Here is a 12,301-nt window from a genome sequence, read left to right as displayed (position 1 = left end):
GTCAAACAACTCAATACTCGTTCGAAAGTAAAAAAATTTTTGAAAACAAGTTGGTATAACCATCATCCGATTCTACTTTCATACGTTGTACGATTTGAGAGTAGAATTGGAAATAAGTTTCGAATAGAATCAAAAGTAGAATCGAGTTACGTAATAGAGCCCCTGTTCTTTTATCGAATTTTTATCGAACATAAGAATATTCATAACTCCTTAACAAACCAAATAACAACATTAAAAAATAACGGCATTTTCATTTTACAAATGGCCACAAAAATAAAATTCAAAAAACGAAAATAGGAAACTTTGGGAGAGCTGCGTGGCAACAGAAAAAATTGCGGGAAAATTTGCTAACGTCGAGAATAAAAGCCTTGGTGACTATTTGCGGCACTGGCGGTTCTTTTATGATGTATGATCCTCCAGAATTTCAAACGTTCTTTGTTAAGCGAGGAACCGGAAGACTTGCTCATAGTTCGTAATGACGTTTCCAAGAGATGCGTCTTCGAACTCGTAAACACAAATATCTTTGACGCTTTTCCTTACTACCTGGAGAAAGACTTTCCTTGAAACTTATTTTCTAGACGAGCTAGTGTTACATTAAAATCAATTTGAATTTAATTTTCACACAAAATTTGAGAAGAACAATACTATTTTATTCACATTTTTTTCATCAATACAAAATTTGACAGCCGGTGTTAAACAAATTTAAATTGTTTGTAAATGATCGGTGAAAACTATTTTCGGGTTTTCGAAAACATTAAGTAGAAACCCCAGTTTTGGGTTTGGTGAAAAAAAGCTTTAACAAACAAATTAACAACTATCAAAAATAACGGTATTCACTTATTACAAATGGCCATATAAACAAAATTCACAAATATCCCATAAATAATTCCCACATCACCTCAAACCTAAACCCACCACTGACAATTGTACCCACCACGTCCACGTTCATCAAACCAACAAACCCACCATCAAAACAAAACAGGAGTAAATGAGACAATCATATGCTCAATTTTTGACATCTACTTCTGCTGACAGCCATTGAGTTGAGTTGAGATTCTTTTTTTTCTTCCACATACTTCACTTGCTTTGCTCTTGGCTGTAACAAATCCCAGCGCAGCACCAGCAGCAAGTGTATTATTTTGCTTTTCTGTTATTTCTTTTCTAAAAAATGTTGTTTGCTCTCAAATAAGTGCACATAATGGTTCGCCAAAAGTGAAAAAAGATGTAAAAAAGAAAACAAACAACAAAAACATCTGCAGCATAGAATCTTTGCCAAAAAAAGTTATCGCGAGGAAAAGCAAACAACTTTCGGGGGAGCCTCCGACTGCGAGTTTTCTTTTGCATTTCATGTTCGTGTGTTTGGTGTTTGGTGTTCGTTCGTTTCGTCGCAGAAAAGAATCCTCTTCACTTCACGTTCACAGTCACAGTTCACACGAAGGGACACGAAGAAAGAAAGAATAGAAAGAAAAAGAAACAAAAAATACATAAAAACCTCTCCACGGAGGAAACCGCCCCTTAACACACAAAAACACAAAACTAAAGCATAAGCATAGTAATTTTAGTGAAAAGAAGAAATCTCAGTGAAACTGAAACTACATCCTTGTCCAAAATAATAATAATAATAAAAAAAATATATCAATATATAAATAATATGTCACAATTCGCACAACAAATTTTCTACTTTTTCGCGTTCCTTTTTGTCCTGGAATCATGTCTGACATTGTGCGAGGCCACACGCATCCTTGGCGACTTCCACACCGATGAGTTCTTTAAGTTTATTGTGAAGTTTGGCTTCCAGAAAGCAGAGACACACTCGCAACGCGACTCCTTTGGGTATATCTATGGGAATATAACGTCGGAGGATTCGTTTAATGTGCCCGTCACGCTGGCGGTGTTGGACCGCTCGAGCTTTCTGGAGTTCTATGGCAATCGGAGTTATTATGATCGTGAAATGGCTTGCCAGCGGATGTTTGCCCGCATTCAGAATCTTGCCTATGACAGTGATTGCAATTCACACGCAAAGACGGATTACCTGAGGAAGATACCCTGTCCCAAGGGGGAGCTGTGTGTCGACGAGGACAGTCCCTCGAATGTGGTGCCTGGATATCAGTTTACTTATGTCATAAGTGATCTAACACAACCTAGGTAAGTGTTGCATGGTTGCATTCATGTGTCAAGGGAGTTTTCTATTATCGACTATTCGTGACGGTTTGGGTGGTTTTTGTTTTTTGTGTTTTTCTGTTGTCACCTTGGGTTAATCTTGGAAGTAAATCATCTCTCTGCAAGTAGACTCGACTACAATTTCTTTAATTGTCCTTTTATGGCAAGAGATTTCACTTCTTGCAGTCGACCTTGATTCCCGTGTATGAATATGTACATTGCACATAAATAGGTGTTGTTTTTTGGTTTTAGCAGGTAGGTACCTACGTAACAGGTATATGGAGGCTATGAGATGTAGAAATCAATGACAAGTTATGAGCACGATAATTCGTGGAAAAGAAAAGCAGCCTACCTACGAACTAAGCATTTAAAAGCCTCATCTGTTTTAAAGGCAGGTTTATTTAAAACAACGATATTATTCTATTTCTATTGAACATTTTCGTGTGTTTTATAGATTCTTAGTTAAACCCACTTCAATTTTTCATGGTTTAACCACCTGCCGAAGCCTTCAAATAAATGCTGATGATTCAGTTGCATTTTATTTTTATAAGTGCTGATTGATGAGATATAAAATGTGCTTAATTTAATATTGCCAACAAAAACATAAAATTCAAAAATAGTGAAAACATTCTAATAATTGGTGACTTAAACAGTCGAATAGGTTAGGTTAGGTTGGAGTGGCTGTCCAGATGTCATTGACGCACGTAGACCTCAAGGGTCCATTGTGATACCAGTAATGAGGTTACTCATGGGAGAGTAATGAACTTAAACAAACCATTTCGTACTTTTAATAAAGTTAGAGAGACGTTTTGTGTCAATCGTTGCCAGTTCACTGGTGTTATCGAAGAAGGGATTACCGAGAAAGTTATTCCTTCTAATGGAGAGTGCTGGACATGTACATAGAAGGTGTTGGACTCTTTCCTCTTCCTCCTCGTCCGTGCAGCTTCTACAGAAGTCATTTGTGTAGACCCCTAGCCTCAGAGCATGTCTTCCTATGAGGCAGTGTCCCGTTATTACTCCAATTGCGGAGCTTATACTTTGTCTGCTCAGTGATATCAAGCTTTTTGACCGTTTTAAGTCAATACTTGGCCATATTTGCTTGGTTGCTAGGCAGGTGGTACTCTGTGACCATCTAGCATTTGTTGTTTCTAGAGCATATTGGTTAAGAAGATATTTGCATGTAGCAAGTGGTGTTCCTATGTTATGTTTTTGTCTAACATGAGGCAGAAGTGTTCCGTTTTTGGCGAGCTCATTGGCTTTGCAATTTCCCGGAATGTCTCTGTGGCCCGGCACCCAAATGAGGTGAATGTTAAACTGTTCCGTCATCTCATTCAGAGATGAACGACAATCGTGGAGTGTTTGAGAGTTTGTGGAGATAGACGCGAGAGATTTAAGAGCGGCTTGGCTGTCTGAAAAGATTCGTATATGCTTACAAGATATAACGTTTTCTTTGGACCAGGATAGTGCTTCTTTAATCGCCATTACTTCGGCTTGGAATACACTGCATTGATTGGGAAGTCTACAGGATAGACTGAGATTCAGTTGTTCCGAAAAGATACCACTTCCAGCTCCGTGATCGGTCTTTGAACCGTCTGTATAGAAGTGTACCTCATCGTCTTCCAGGGGTCTCTCTTCTTCCCAGGAGGATCTTGAAGGAATCGACCCATGAAAGCTTTTACCGAATACCACTTTTGGGGTGGTATAGTCTAAGCGATCTGGGATAGATCTGAAACTGTCTAGAATATTAGTATGTTTAGTATTGTTACTGTTCCATTGAGAGGTGGCTCTAAGCCTCACACATGTGTTGGCTGCCACCATTGTGGAGAAGATATCAAGTGCTCCTGTGATGCACATACCTGCTGACCGCTGGACTTTGATGAGCTTATTTAGATTTACCATCTTGTCCAGTGCGGTCCACCATACGACAGCTCCATAAATGAGTATCGATCTGATTACCGAAGTGAATAGCCAGTGGGTTATTTTTGGGGGAAGCCCCATTTTGATCCTATGACCTTTTTACAAGTAAAAAGCGCTACAGTAGCCTTTTTTACTCTTTCATCAATATTTGCCTTCCAATTTAGTTTTTTGTCTAAAACGAGGCCTTAATATTTAACTTGGTCGGAAAAGCTTAATGGTGTTCCTCTAATCTTTGGTGGGCTAATCTGAGGAATTTTATATCGTCTCGAAAAGAGTATTAATTCTGTTTTATGTGGATTGACGTCCAATCCACATTGCTTAGCCCATTTTGTTAGCCTGTTTAAGCATTTTGTAGGAGTTCCGAGAGAACTTGGGGGGGCTTCCCAGACACGGATATTGCAACGTCGTCAACATAAGCAATAACCTTGAAACCCTCTGCTTCCAATGATGTAAGTAGGTCGTTTACTACCATGTTCCATAAAAGAGGCGGAAGGACTCCACCTTGGGGAGTGCCTCGATTCACCGATCTGGTGGTAGTAAAACTTCTCATGTTAGAAATTATTGTCCTGCTTTTGAGCATGAGACTTATAAGATCTATGAGTGACTTCTCTAATTTCAGCTTATCCATTGCTGTTGTGATCGCCTGGTAACTGACGTTGTTGAAAGCTCCTTCAATATCTAGGAACGCTACCAAGTTATATTCTTTGTATTCGAGGGAATGTTCAATAGTACGTACCAGCGAGTGAAGTGCTGATTCTACTGATTTTCCCTTAGAGTAAGCATGTTGAGCTGTGGAAATGAGACATGGTTTATATTATGTCTGATGTAAATTTTAATCAATCTTTCCAAGGTTTTAGAAGGAAGGATGATAGGCTGATTGGTCGTAGATCTTTAGGGTTAACGTGTGAGGGTTTCCCTGCTTTAGGAATGAAGACTACTTTTGCCATTCTCCAGGCTTTGGGAATATATCTCAACCTTACACAGCTTGTCAGAATGATTTCCAATGGTGGAATAATCATGTCTGAGCATTTTTGTAGTTCGGCCTGGAGATTTATATGAATCAAAGCTGTCTATATCCCATTGCAGTTTTTGCCGCGTTATTAGATCAACTAAATCGCTTGTATAAGCTAAAGACTCTGATGTTAAGTCATTGATTATGTTAGAGCTACCTGGAAAGTGGGTGTCTAATAACAGATTAATAGATTCTTCATCTGTGATAGTCCACGTGCCTGCTTCTGTCTTTAAAGCACTGGGTATTGTTGGACTTTTTGAGAGAATTTTGCTGAGTCTTGTGGCTTCCGAAGTATTTTCTATTTTACCACAAAAATTTCTCCAAGAAGACCTCTTACTCTTTCTTAATTCTTTTTTATATTGCTTCAGAGCTTGTTTGTATAAGTCCCAGTCAGAAGGAGATCTAGTGTACTTAGATCTGTTGAAGAGTTTGCGATATATCTTTCTGAATGGTTCTAAATCTTTACGCCACCAATGAGGTTTCTTTTTACCCTTTAAAATGGTTACAGGGCATGAAGATCTCATTGATTCATTTAAGGCTTCGGTGAGATGATTTACAGAAAGGTCTAGTTCATCTTTACTGGAGGAGCTTTTAAGAAGGTTGTGATTAAGCAGTTGTGCTAGCATCTCCCTATAACGCTCACAGTTATATCATAGAATCAACAACAAAAAAAAACTGTTACAATAAAAATTAATTTTATTTAAAACATTTTCTTCTTCTTTCACAACAAATTCAATCCAAAATACTGAGCTTATGAATTTGCTTCTGTTGGCCAAATATCCATATATTGTGTGGCCGCTCGAGCAACTTATATGCGAGTTTGAGAATATTCTGAACGATTTCGTGTAAGTCCTTATGACCAGAGTATAAAATGTCAATTCCTAGTTCCAGATTCGTACCAAAATCACTCTCATCCAGAGAGATCACTGAAGCTGTTATGATGGGCTGCAATTTTTCCATGACGATCTCTTTTATTTCTTCCTTTGAGGACTGGCCTGGCTTGTCTAAAGGACTGAGGATCATCTTGGTGTTGGCATCGCTGTCCATCAAGAGGCGAAAGCCGAATGTTGTGGTTTTATTTACTGGAACAACGATTCCCACATTGTGGAATGTTTTGGCGCAAATTTTCCTAGCCCGCTGCCACTTAGCCTCTACCAGAAATTTTCTTTCATACTTATTCTCCTCCACAAATGAACTTATCGCCTTTCTCATAGCTCCCAAACCCTTGCAATTGAACGGAGTTACCGGAAAGTCTTTCTCCATGCAGTAAGCGAAAGCTTCGAACGAATAGAGAAATGGGCACTAGTTGCAAATGTTTTGCACATCTGAAATCATTATTGTTTTTGTAAAAGCCGTGCATTTGTAGAATTTGCCTGTGGATCAGTGCTTTAAGATTATGAACATTAAGTTGACAGTAGAAGATCAGCTACAAAGATCGAAGGTGCACTTTTGTGCGCTGCTCAATGATGACCACAATGCAGAATTGAATCCACAATTGAACAACATGCATATATCTTCTACGGGTATTGACACCAGTCCCCCAACAAGTGCAGAGATAAGTAATGCGATACATCATCTAAAGAAAAACAAAGCATCTGGACTTGATGGTATTCCCGCAGAATTCCTAAAAGCAGACCCTGAGGCAGATTCCCGTATTTTGCTTAAACTCCTGCAGGCTGTCTGGAAGAGTGAAACTTACCAATCGTGCGTTGACCAATTCAACACCTTGCGAATCAAACTCGAACGATCATCTGAGTACCAATCACCGCTTTACCTAATGTTTGTAGATTTTGAGAAGGCGTTTGATCGGGTCAATCGTGAATGCATCTGCAGATCGCTTATTGCGCGAGGCATCCCTGAGAAAATTATCGCTGTTATTAAAGAATCGTACAACAACCCAAGGTGTTTTGTGTTGCACAAGGGACAGCTTTCTGACTCCTTCGATGTGCGTCAAGAGTGAGACAAGAATATGTGTTGTCACCAAATCTGTTTTTGCTGGCGATTGACTATGTGATGACTCCCACGGTGAGTCCAAATAAAATAAGCCACATATAAACGGTGATTTTTTAAGAGCTTGATAACTTATTTAAAAAAAAAACGCATAAAATTTGCAAAATCTCATCGATTCTTTATTTGAAACGTTAGATTGGTCCATGACATTTACTTTTTGAAGATAATTTCATTTAAATGTTGACCGCGGCTGCTTCTTAGGTGGTCCATTCGGAAAGTCCAATTTTGGGTAACTTTTTCGAGCATTTCGGCCGGAATAGCCCGAATTTCTTCGGAAATGTTGTCTTCCAAAGCTGGAATAGTTGCTGGCTTATTTGTGTAGACTTTAGACTTGACGTAGCCCCACAAAAAATAGTCTAAAGGCGTCAAATTGCATGACCTTGGTGGCCAACTTACCGGTCCATTCCTTGAGATGAATTGTTCTCCGAAGTTTTCCCACAAAATGGCCATAGAATCGCGAGCTGTGTGGCATGTAGCGCCATCTTGTTGAAACCACATGTCAACCAAGTTCAGTTCTTCCATTTTTGGCAACAAAAAGTTTGTTAGCATTGAACGATAGCGATCGCCATTCACTGTAACGTTGCGTCCAACAGCATCTTTGAAAAAATACGGTCCAATGATTCCACCAGCGTACAAACCACACCCAACAGTGCATTTTTCGGGATGCATGGGCAGTTCTTGAACGGCTTCTGGTTGCTCTTCACTCCAAATGCGGCAATTTTGCTTATTTACGTAGCCATTCAACCAGAAATGAGCCTCATCGCTGAACAAAATTTGTCAATAAACACATTTCGAACCGAACACTGATTTTGGTAATAAAATTCAATGATTTGCAAGCGTTGCTCGTTAGTAAGTCTATTCATGATGAAATGTCAAAGCATACTGAGCATCTTTCTCTTTGACACCATGTCTGAAATTCCGCGTGATCTGTCAAATACTAATGCATGAAAATCCTAACCTCAAAAAAATCACCCTTTATTATGCTGACGATCATAATAAAGGGTGCAATTGAATTGAATTGAAATTAAGCCAGCCACCTCGGCTTAAGGATTAATGCAAATAAGACCAAAGTAATGACCACGGGCAAAAGAGCACAAGTTATTCTAAGGCAGGGGAACATAGAGGAGGTCGAGCAGTTTAATTATCTGGGAAGTTTTATAGCTCTGGATGGCGGAACGGACCTGGATGTATGTTAACAGTAGAATAAACAAAGCCCGTAGTGCATTTGGAATCCTTTATTCTGTGTGGAACTCTAGCAAAATATTGTTACGCACCAAGATAAAACTCTTCGAATCCAATGTCAAATCAGTGCTGTTATATGCTTCTGAAACATGGAAATGCTCTGCCAACATATCGAGCAGATTACAAATCGGGATATGTGGAAGGATCTTCTTGCTGCTCTATGCTCAGGAGGTGTTAAAGCGCTGCTGTACTTGCGGCTGGACAACATATAAGTTGACATATAAAAAAGTGTAAAGTAATACAAATAATTTGATTGCAACAACTTTTATATATGTATACGAATGTTTATTTTTTTGAGAGGCGGTGGTAGTTGCAAAAGTTTTGCACAGTACTGTATATTATATGATGATTCCGAGACCAATATATCGAAAGCCAAGTACCGAACAAATATAAGCTACAATATTTGTACCGCTTTTGGCCTCTTCTTGCATTACATACAAGTGCTAAAATCAAACGAGAAACACTTGTCCATAGCTGCTTCTTTAATCATAGAAGACAATAAGGTCAGAGAAAATATGGTGTCGCTACTTCTCGAAAAGAGCCAGGAGACTTTAAAACTCTTAATTTCTGTGTGGGAATAATGCCAGGAATGCGACGGATCTACAGTTTTTGTACAGAATCCGATCCGTTCATTTGAGATAGCACTTTTTGTGAAGGGAATTATTTCTAAAGGATTTGCTAATCTCTCGCTAAATACACGACTTTTATGTGGCACAGACATGAGCTGGACCCATGCTTCTGTTATAACAGTCCTACGCACTATTCATCATTGTTTTACAAGTAATGCCGATAAAGTGTCACGATATAAAACAAAAATCAACCATTGCTTACAGCACCTTGAACCTACCTGATGTGGGTGATGAATGATTTCTTCCAAAAATTGTATTACATTTAAATGGAAGCCTAGAAAAAAAAAATATTTGCAACCATTATCCCAGAAGTTCGATTAGATTCTGGCCTCCTTCAATAAGACTATCTATCTCTCCCAATACTTAAACTTTCAAGAAGGCACCCCCGTACTAAATGTGCACCTATTCTCACCTTTATCTTCTTTACCATGCGATTAACTTGTCCTATTGTCACCCTTAGTAGATGTTATACAAGTAATTTTGGCAGGGTCTTCAGAATCTTCCTTCCTAACATAAAGGAATGATATAAGATATCGGAGTTCCTTTTACGAAATAAGCCGAGCGACATATCTCTCTTCGTATCGTAGCAATTTTTTGTTTCAAAATTCGAAAAAGAGTGCAATGAGGGTGGGGGTCATCCTTAATTAACACCTGTCCATTCTTTTACTAAAATAAATCCTAATTTACATATTTTACACCATTGCTGACACAGCTCTTATAGCCTACTTATGCTACACAGGACTTTCCATTTCGCCCAATTGCGCTTTAAGACCTGTCCACCGTGATCTACTGAGCTTGGTTTTTATGTCTTAGAAATAGATTATATAAATTATACACTTCCCACTGTCCCGGAATCTTCACTCAGCAAATAAGTGAATGCAGTTAAGAGACATGATTGTATTTTCTTAAAGAACTTAAATCTTCAATCTTTAAGATCCAAACAGTCACCAATATTACCAACATTCAACTAAAGACAAGTCCACTATAATACATATGCAGGAGCCTTAATAATAGTGGACAGACGACATCTATACTTTTAAAATAAACAATTTACCAAAAATTGTTTATCCAAACTTTTATTTAATATCTTTAAATGAAACTCTAGCCAATCTGTTGTATTCAATAATAACATCAATGCTTCCCAATTCAACCAAAACTATTTTGATTTGCTTATTTTTGTTTATTCTAAACAATCAATCAGCAAATAATGCTAAAATGCTAAAATGTCTATCTATTTTTATTTAGTTTGTCAATATTATTGATTCGGTTTAAAGAAGTTGTCGATCTACATTATTTCATGACACGGAATTCCCAGACACAATTATGTGTACAACATTCAAATAAACCCTTAGAGCTTAGACAATCTATAAAGATACATGTTGGTACGTATATGTATCTTTTATTCAATCGAAGAATAAATTAAGAATATTAAGCAAGATTCAGAGTTTATTTTGTTCATAAAGACACGTGTGCAAATACGAAAAAAAAAGAAACAAATCAGTTGGTGATTATTTTTTGGGAAGAATTTTTCACTCTGACCTGATAGAAATACTTTTTGTTTTTTTTTATTGGCAGTCGTACATAAAATGATGAATTTAAATGTTTAAGTTTATTTCTTACTTATCACCTGCACTTAGTTTAAAAAAAGAAAAGAAGAATATTATCTTCCATCTACATACCTACATTATGTTTATTTATTTGTATCTTGAAAAGTATTATAGTAAACAATAAGATAAGATTAACTAAAAAGAACGCTTATAAAAATTGATTTATATTTGTAAATGAATGATGGAAAGTAAAGCGATTCGTTAACCTTAGACAAGATTTTCTTGTCTTATTTTAGAGATTGTAATGAAAGAGATCAAAAGAGAAGATATAAAATAAAATGTGAATGTAATATTCGAATTGATCGTCAAATAGGAAATGTCTGTCACTTGAATTTAATTGTTTAAGACTTTTTGGGGTTTATTAATTCAAGATCAAGAAACGTTGAAAGTAAATTTAATTCTCGGAAGAGGGATTTTGCCATTTGAATATAATTAATTATTATTATAAATATGTACATTTGAAGATCTTTGTATTTCACTCATTATTTTTTTTTAGAAAAATGTTTTTATAGAAAAATGAAAACTTTTTGAATTATGATTTAAATTAAATTAAAGAGGCATGCATTCATATATCATTACTAGCTGACTCGACAAACGTTGTTTTGTCATATAAAAAATGTCTAGATAGATTTTGATAGAAATAAATAACTTATTCTAATTGTGTAAGGATGTGGTATATAAGTGGGAGAGCACTGAAACATGACAAAATATTAAAATAACTAATCAACAAACAATTTTTTTGATTTTATTAAAATTAATTCCTTTAAAATTATATACATATCGCTTATTATGACTATACTACAATAAAAACAATATTATTCCCTTAATGCAACAACAGAGTGTACAGTATTTTTTGTGATCCCGTCTTTCATCAATACAAACAAACAAATGGTTTGCCCACTCTAGAGCACGCCTCGTATAATTGTCCATGTGAAAACTTGAAGTACTCAAATCTAAGCCGCATTGCAAATGCCAATTTAATTGGAAATTGAAGGTGTTTGAATTAAATTGGTACATCTATGGGTATAATAGGGATTCGCGGTAATAATATATTTTCACCCCGAAATTTGCCATTTAGAATTATGGCTTCGATAACATTTTTCATTAATATTTTAATTACTAATCGCGAGATGTTGCACAACCGTGGTGGGTTCAAATTACGAAGCAAAGTTACCGGAGATCCAACCTTCAGTTGTAAATTATGCGGAGGCATCCCTGGTAAATCCAATAAGTTAAAAAACTAAGTTACAGCTTCGGTAGCACAAACTGTATCAATAGATTTATATGACACCAAGTCTCCTGGTAACAAATGTTGTATCTTGAGATATAATTTGTTAGAATACACATTTTTTTGCTGCTAAAATTGCTCTTTCTACCAGCCTCATGATTTGTATATTTTCTGTGTACATTGGGAAATATCTGGATCTTGAAGCATTTGAACACTCATTTTTACTTCCAGTTATACGTTTTCAACAAAACTCAACAGTGGCGTACGTTGAACGCGAAATAACGGGAAGTGTTTCTCTGAAAACAGACAGACAGTAAAACAGTGCTTCAAGTAGTCTGTCGTTCTTTTTTATATCTTTTAATGTCCTTTTCAACGCCTCCAGCGACTTTATGTGTCCCATTGTGCATTCATCCCAGATGATAATTTTACACTGTTTCAGCACTGTGGCCGTGGATGATTGGTTTTTTATAGTGGTAGTTTGAATACTGGATGAGCT

The 12,301-nt window shown here is 36.9% G+C and overlaps 1 protein-coding gene across 1 annotated transcript in view; it reads left to right on the top strand.

Annotated features, from left to right (window-relative positions):
- The first annotated feature begins 1,065 nt into the window (after positions 1-1,065).
- Positions 1,066-12,301, top strand: part of LOC129954034 (uncharacterized) — a 31,830-nt gene continuing 20,594 nt past the window's right edge. Inside the window, exon 1 of the mRNA XM_056067663.1 lies at positions 1,066-2,145. Coding sequence (XP_055923638.1) covers positions 1,652-2,145 — 494 coding nt within the window. The 5' untranslated portion in view covers positions 1,066-1,651. The remainder of the gene's footprint in view (positions 2,146-12,301) is intronic.

Source organism: Eupeodes corollae, chromosome 1 (genome assembly GCF_945859685.1).
Source record: "Eupeodes corollae chromosome 1, idEupCoro1.1, whole genome shotgun sequence".
NCBI classification, from domain to species: Eukaryota; Metazoa; Arthropoda; class Insecta; order Diptera; family Syrphidae; genus Eupeodes; species Eupeodes corollae.
The sequence above is the reverse complement of the archived record's forward strand: the minus strand, read 5'-3'. Positions and strand labels throughout refer to the sequence as shown.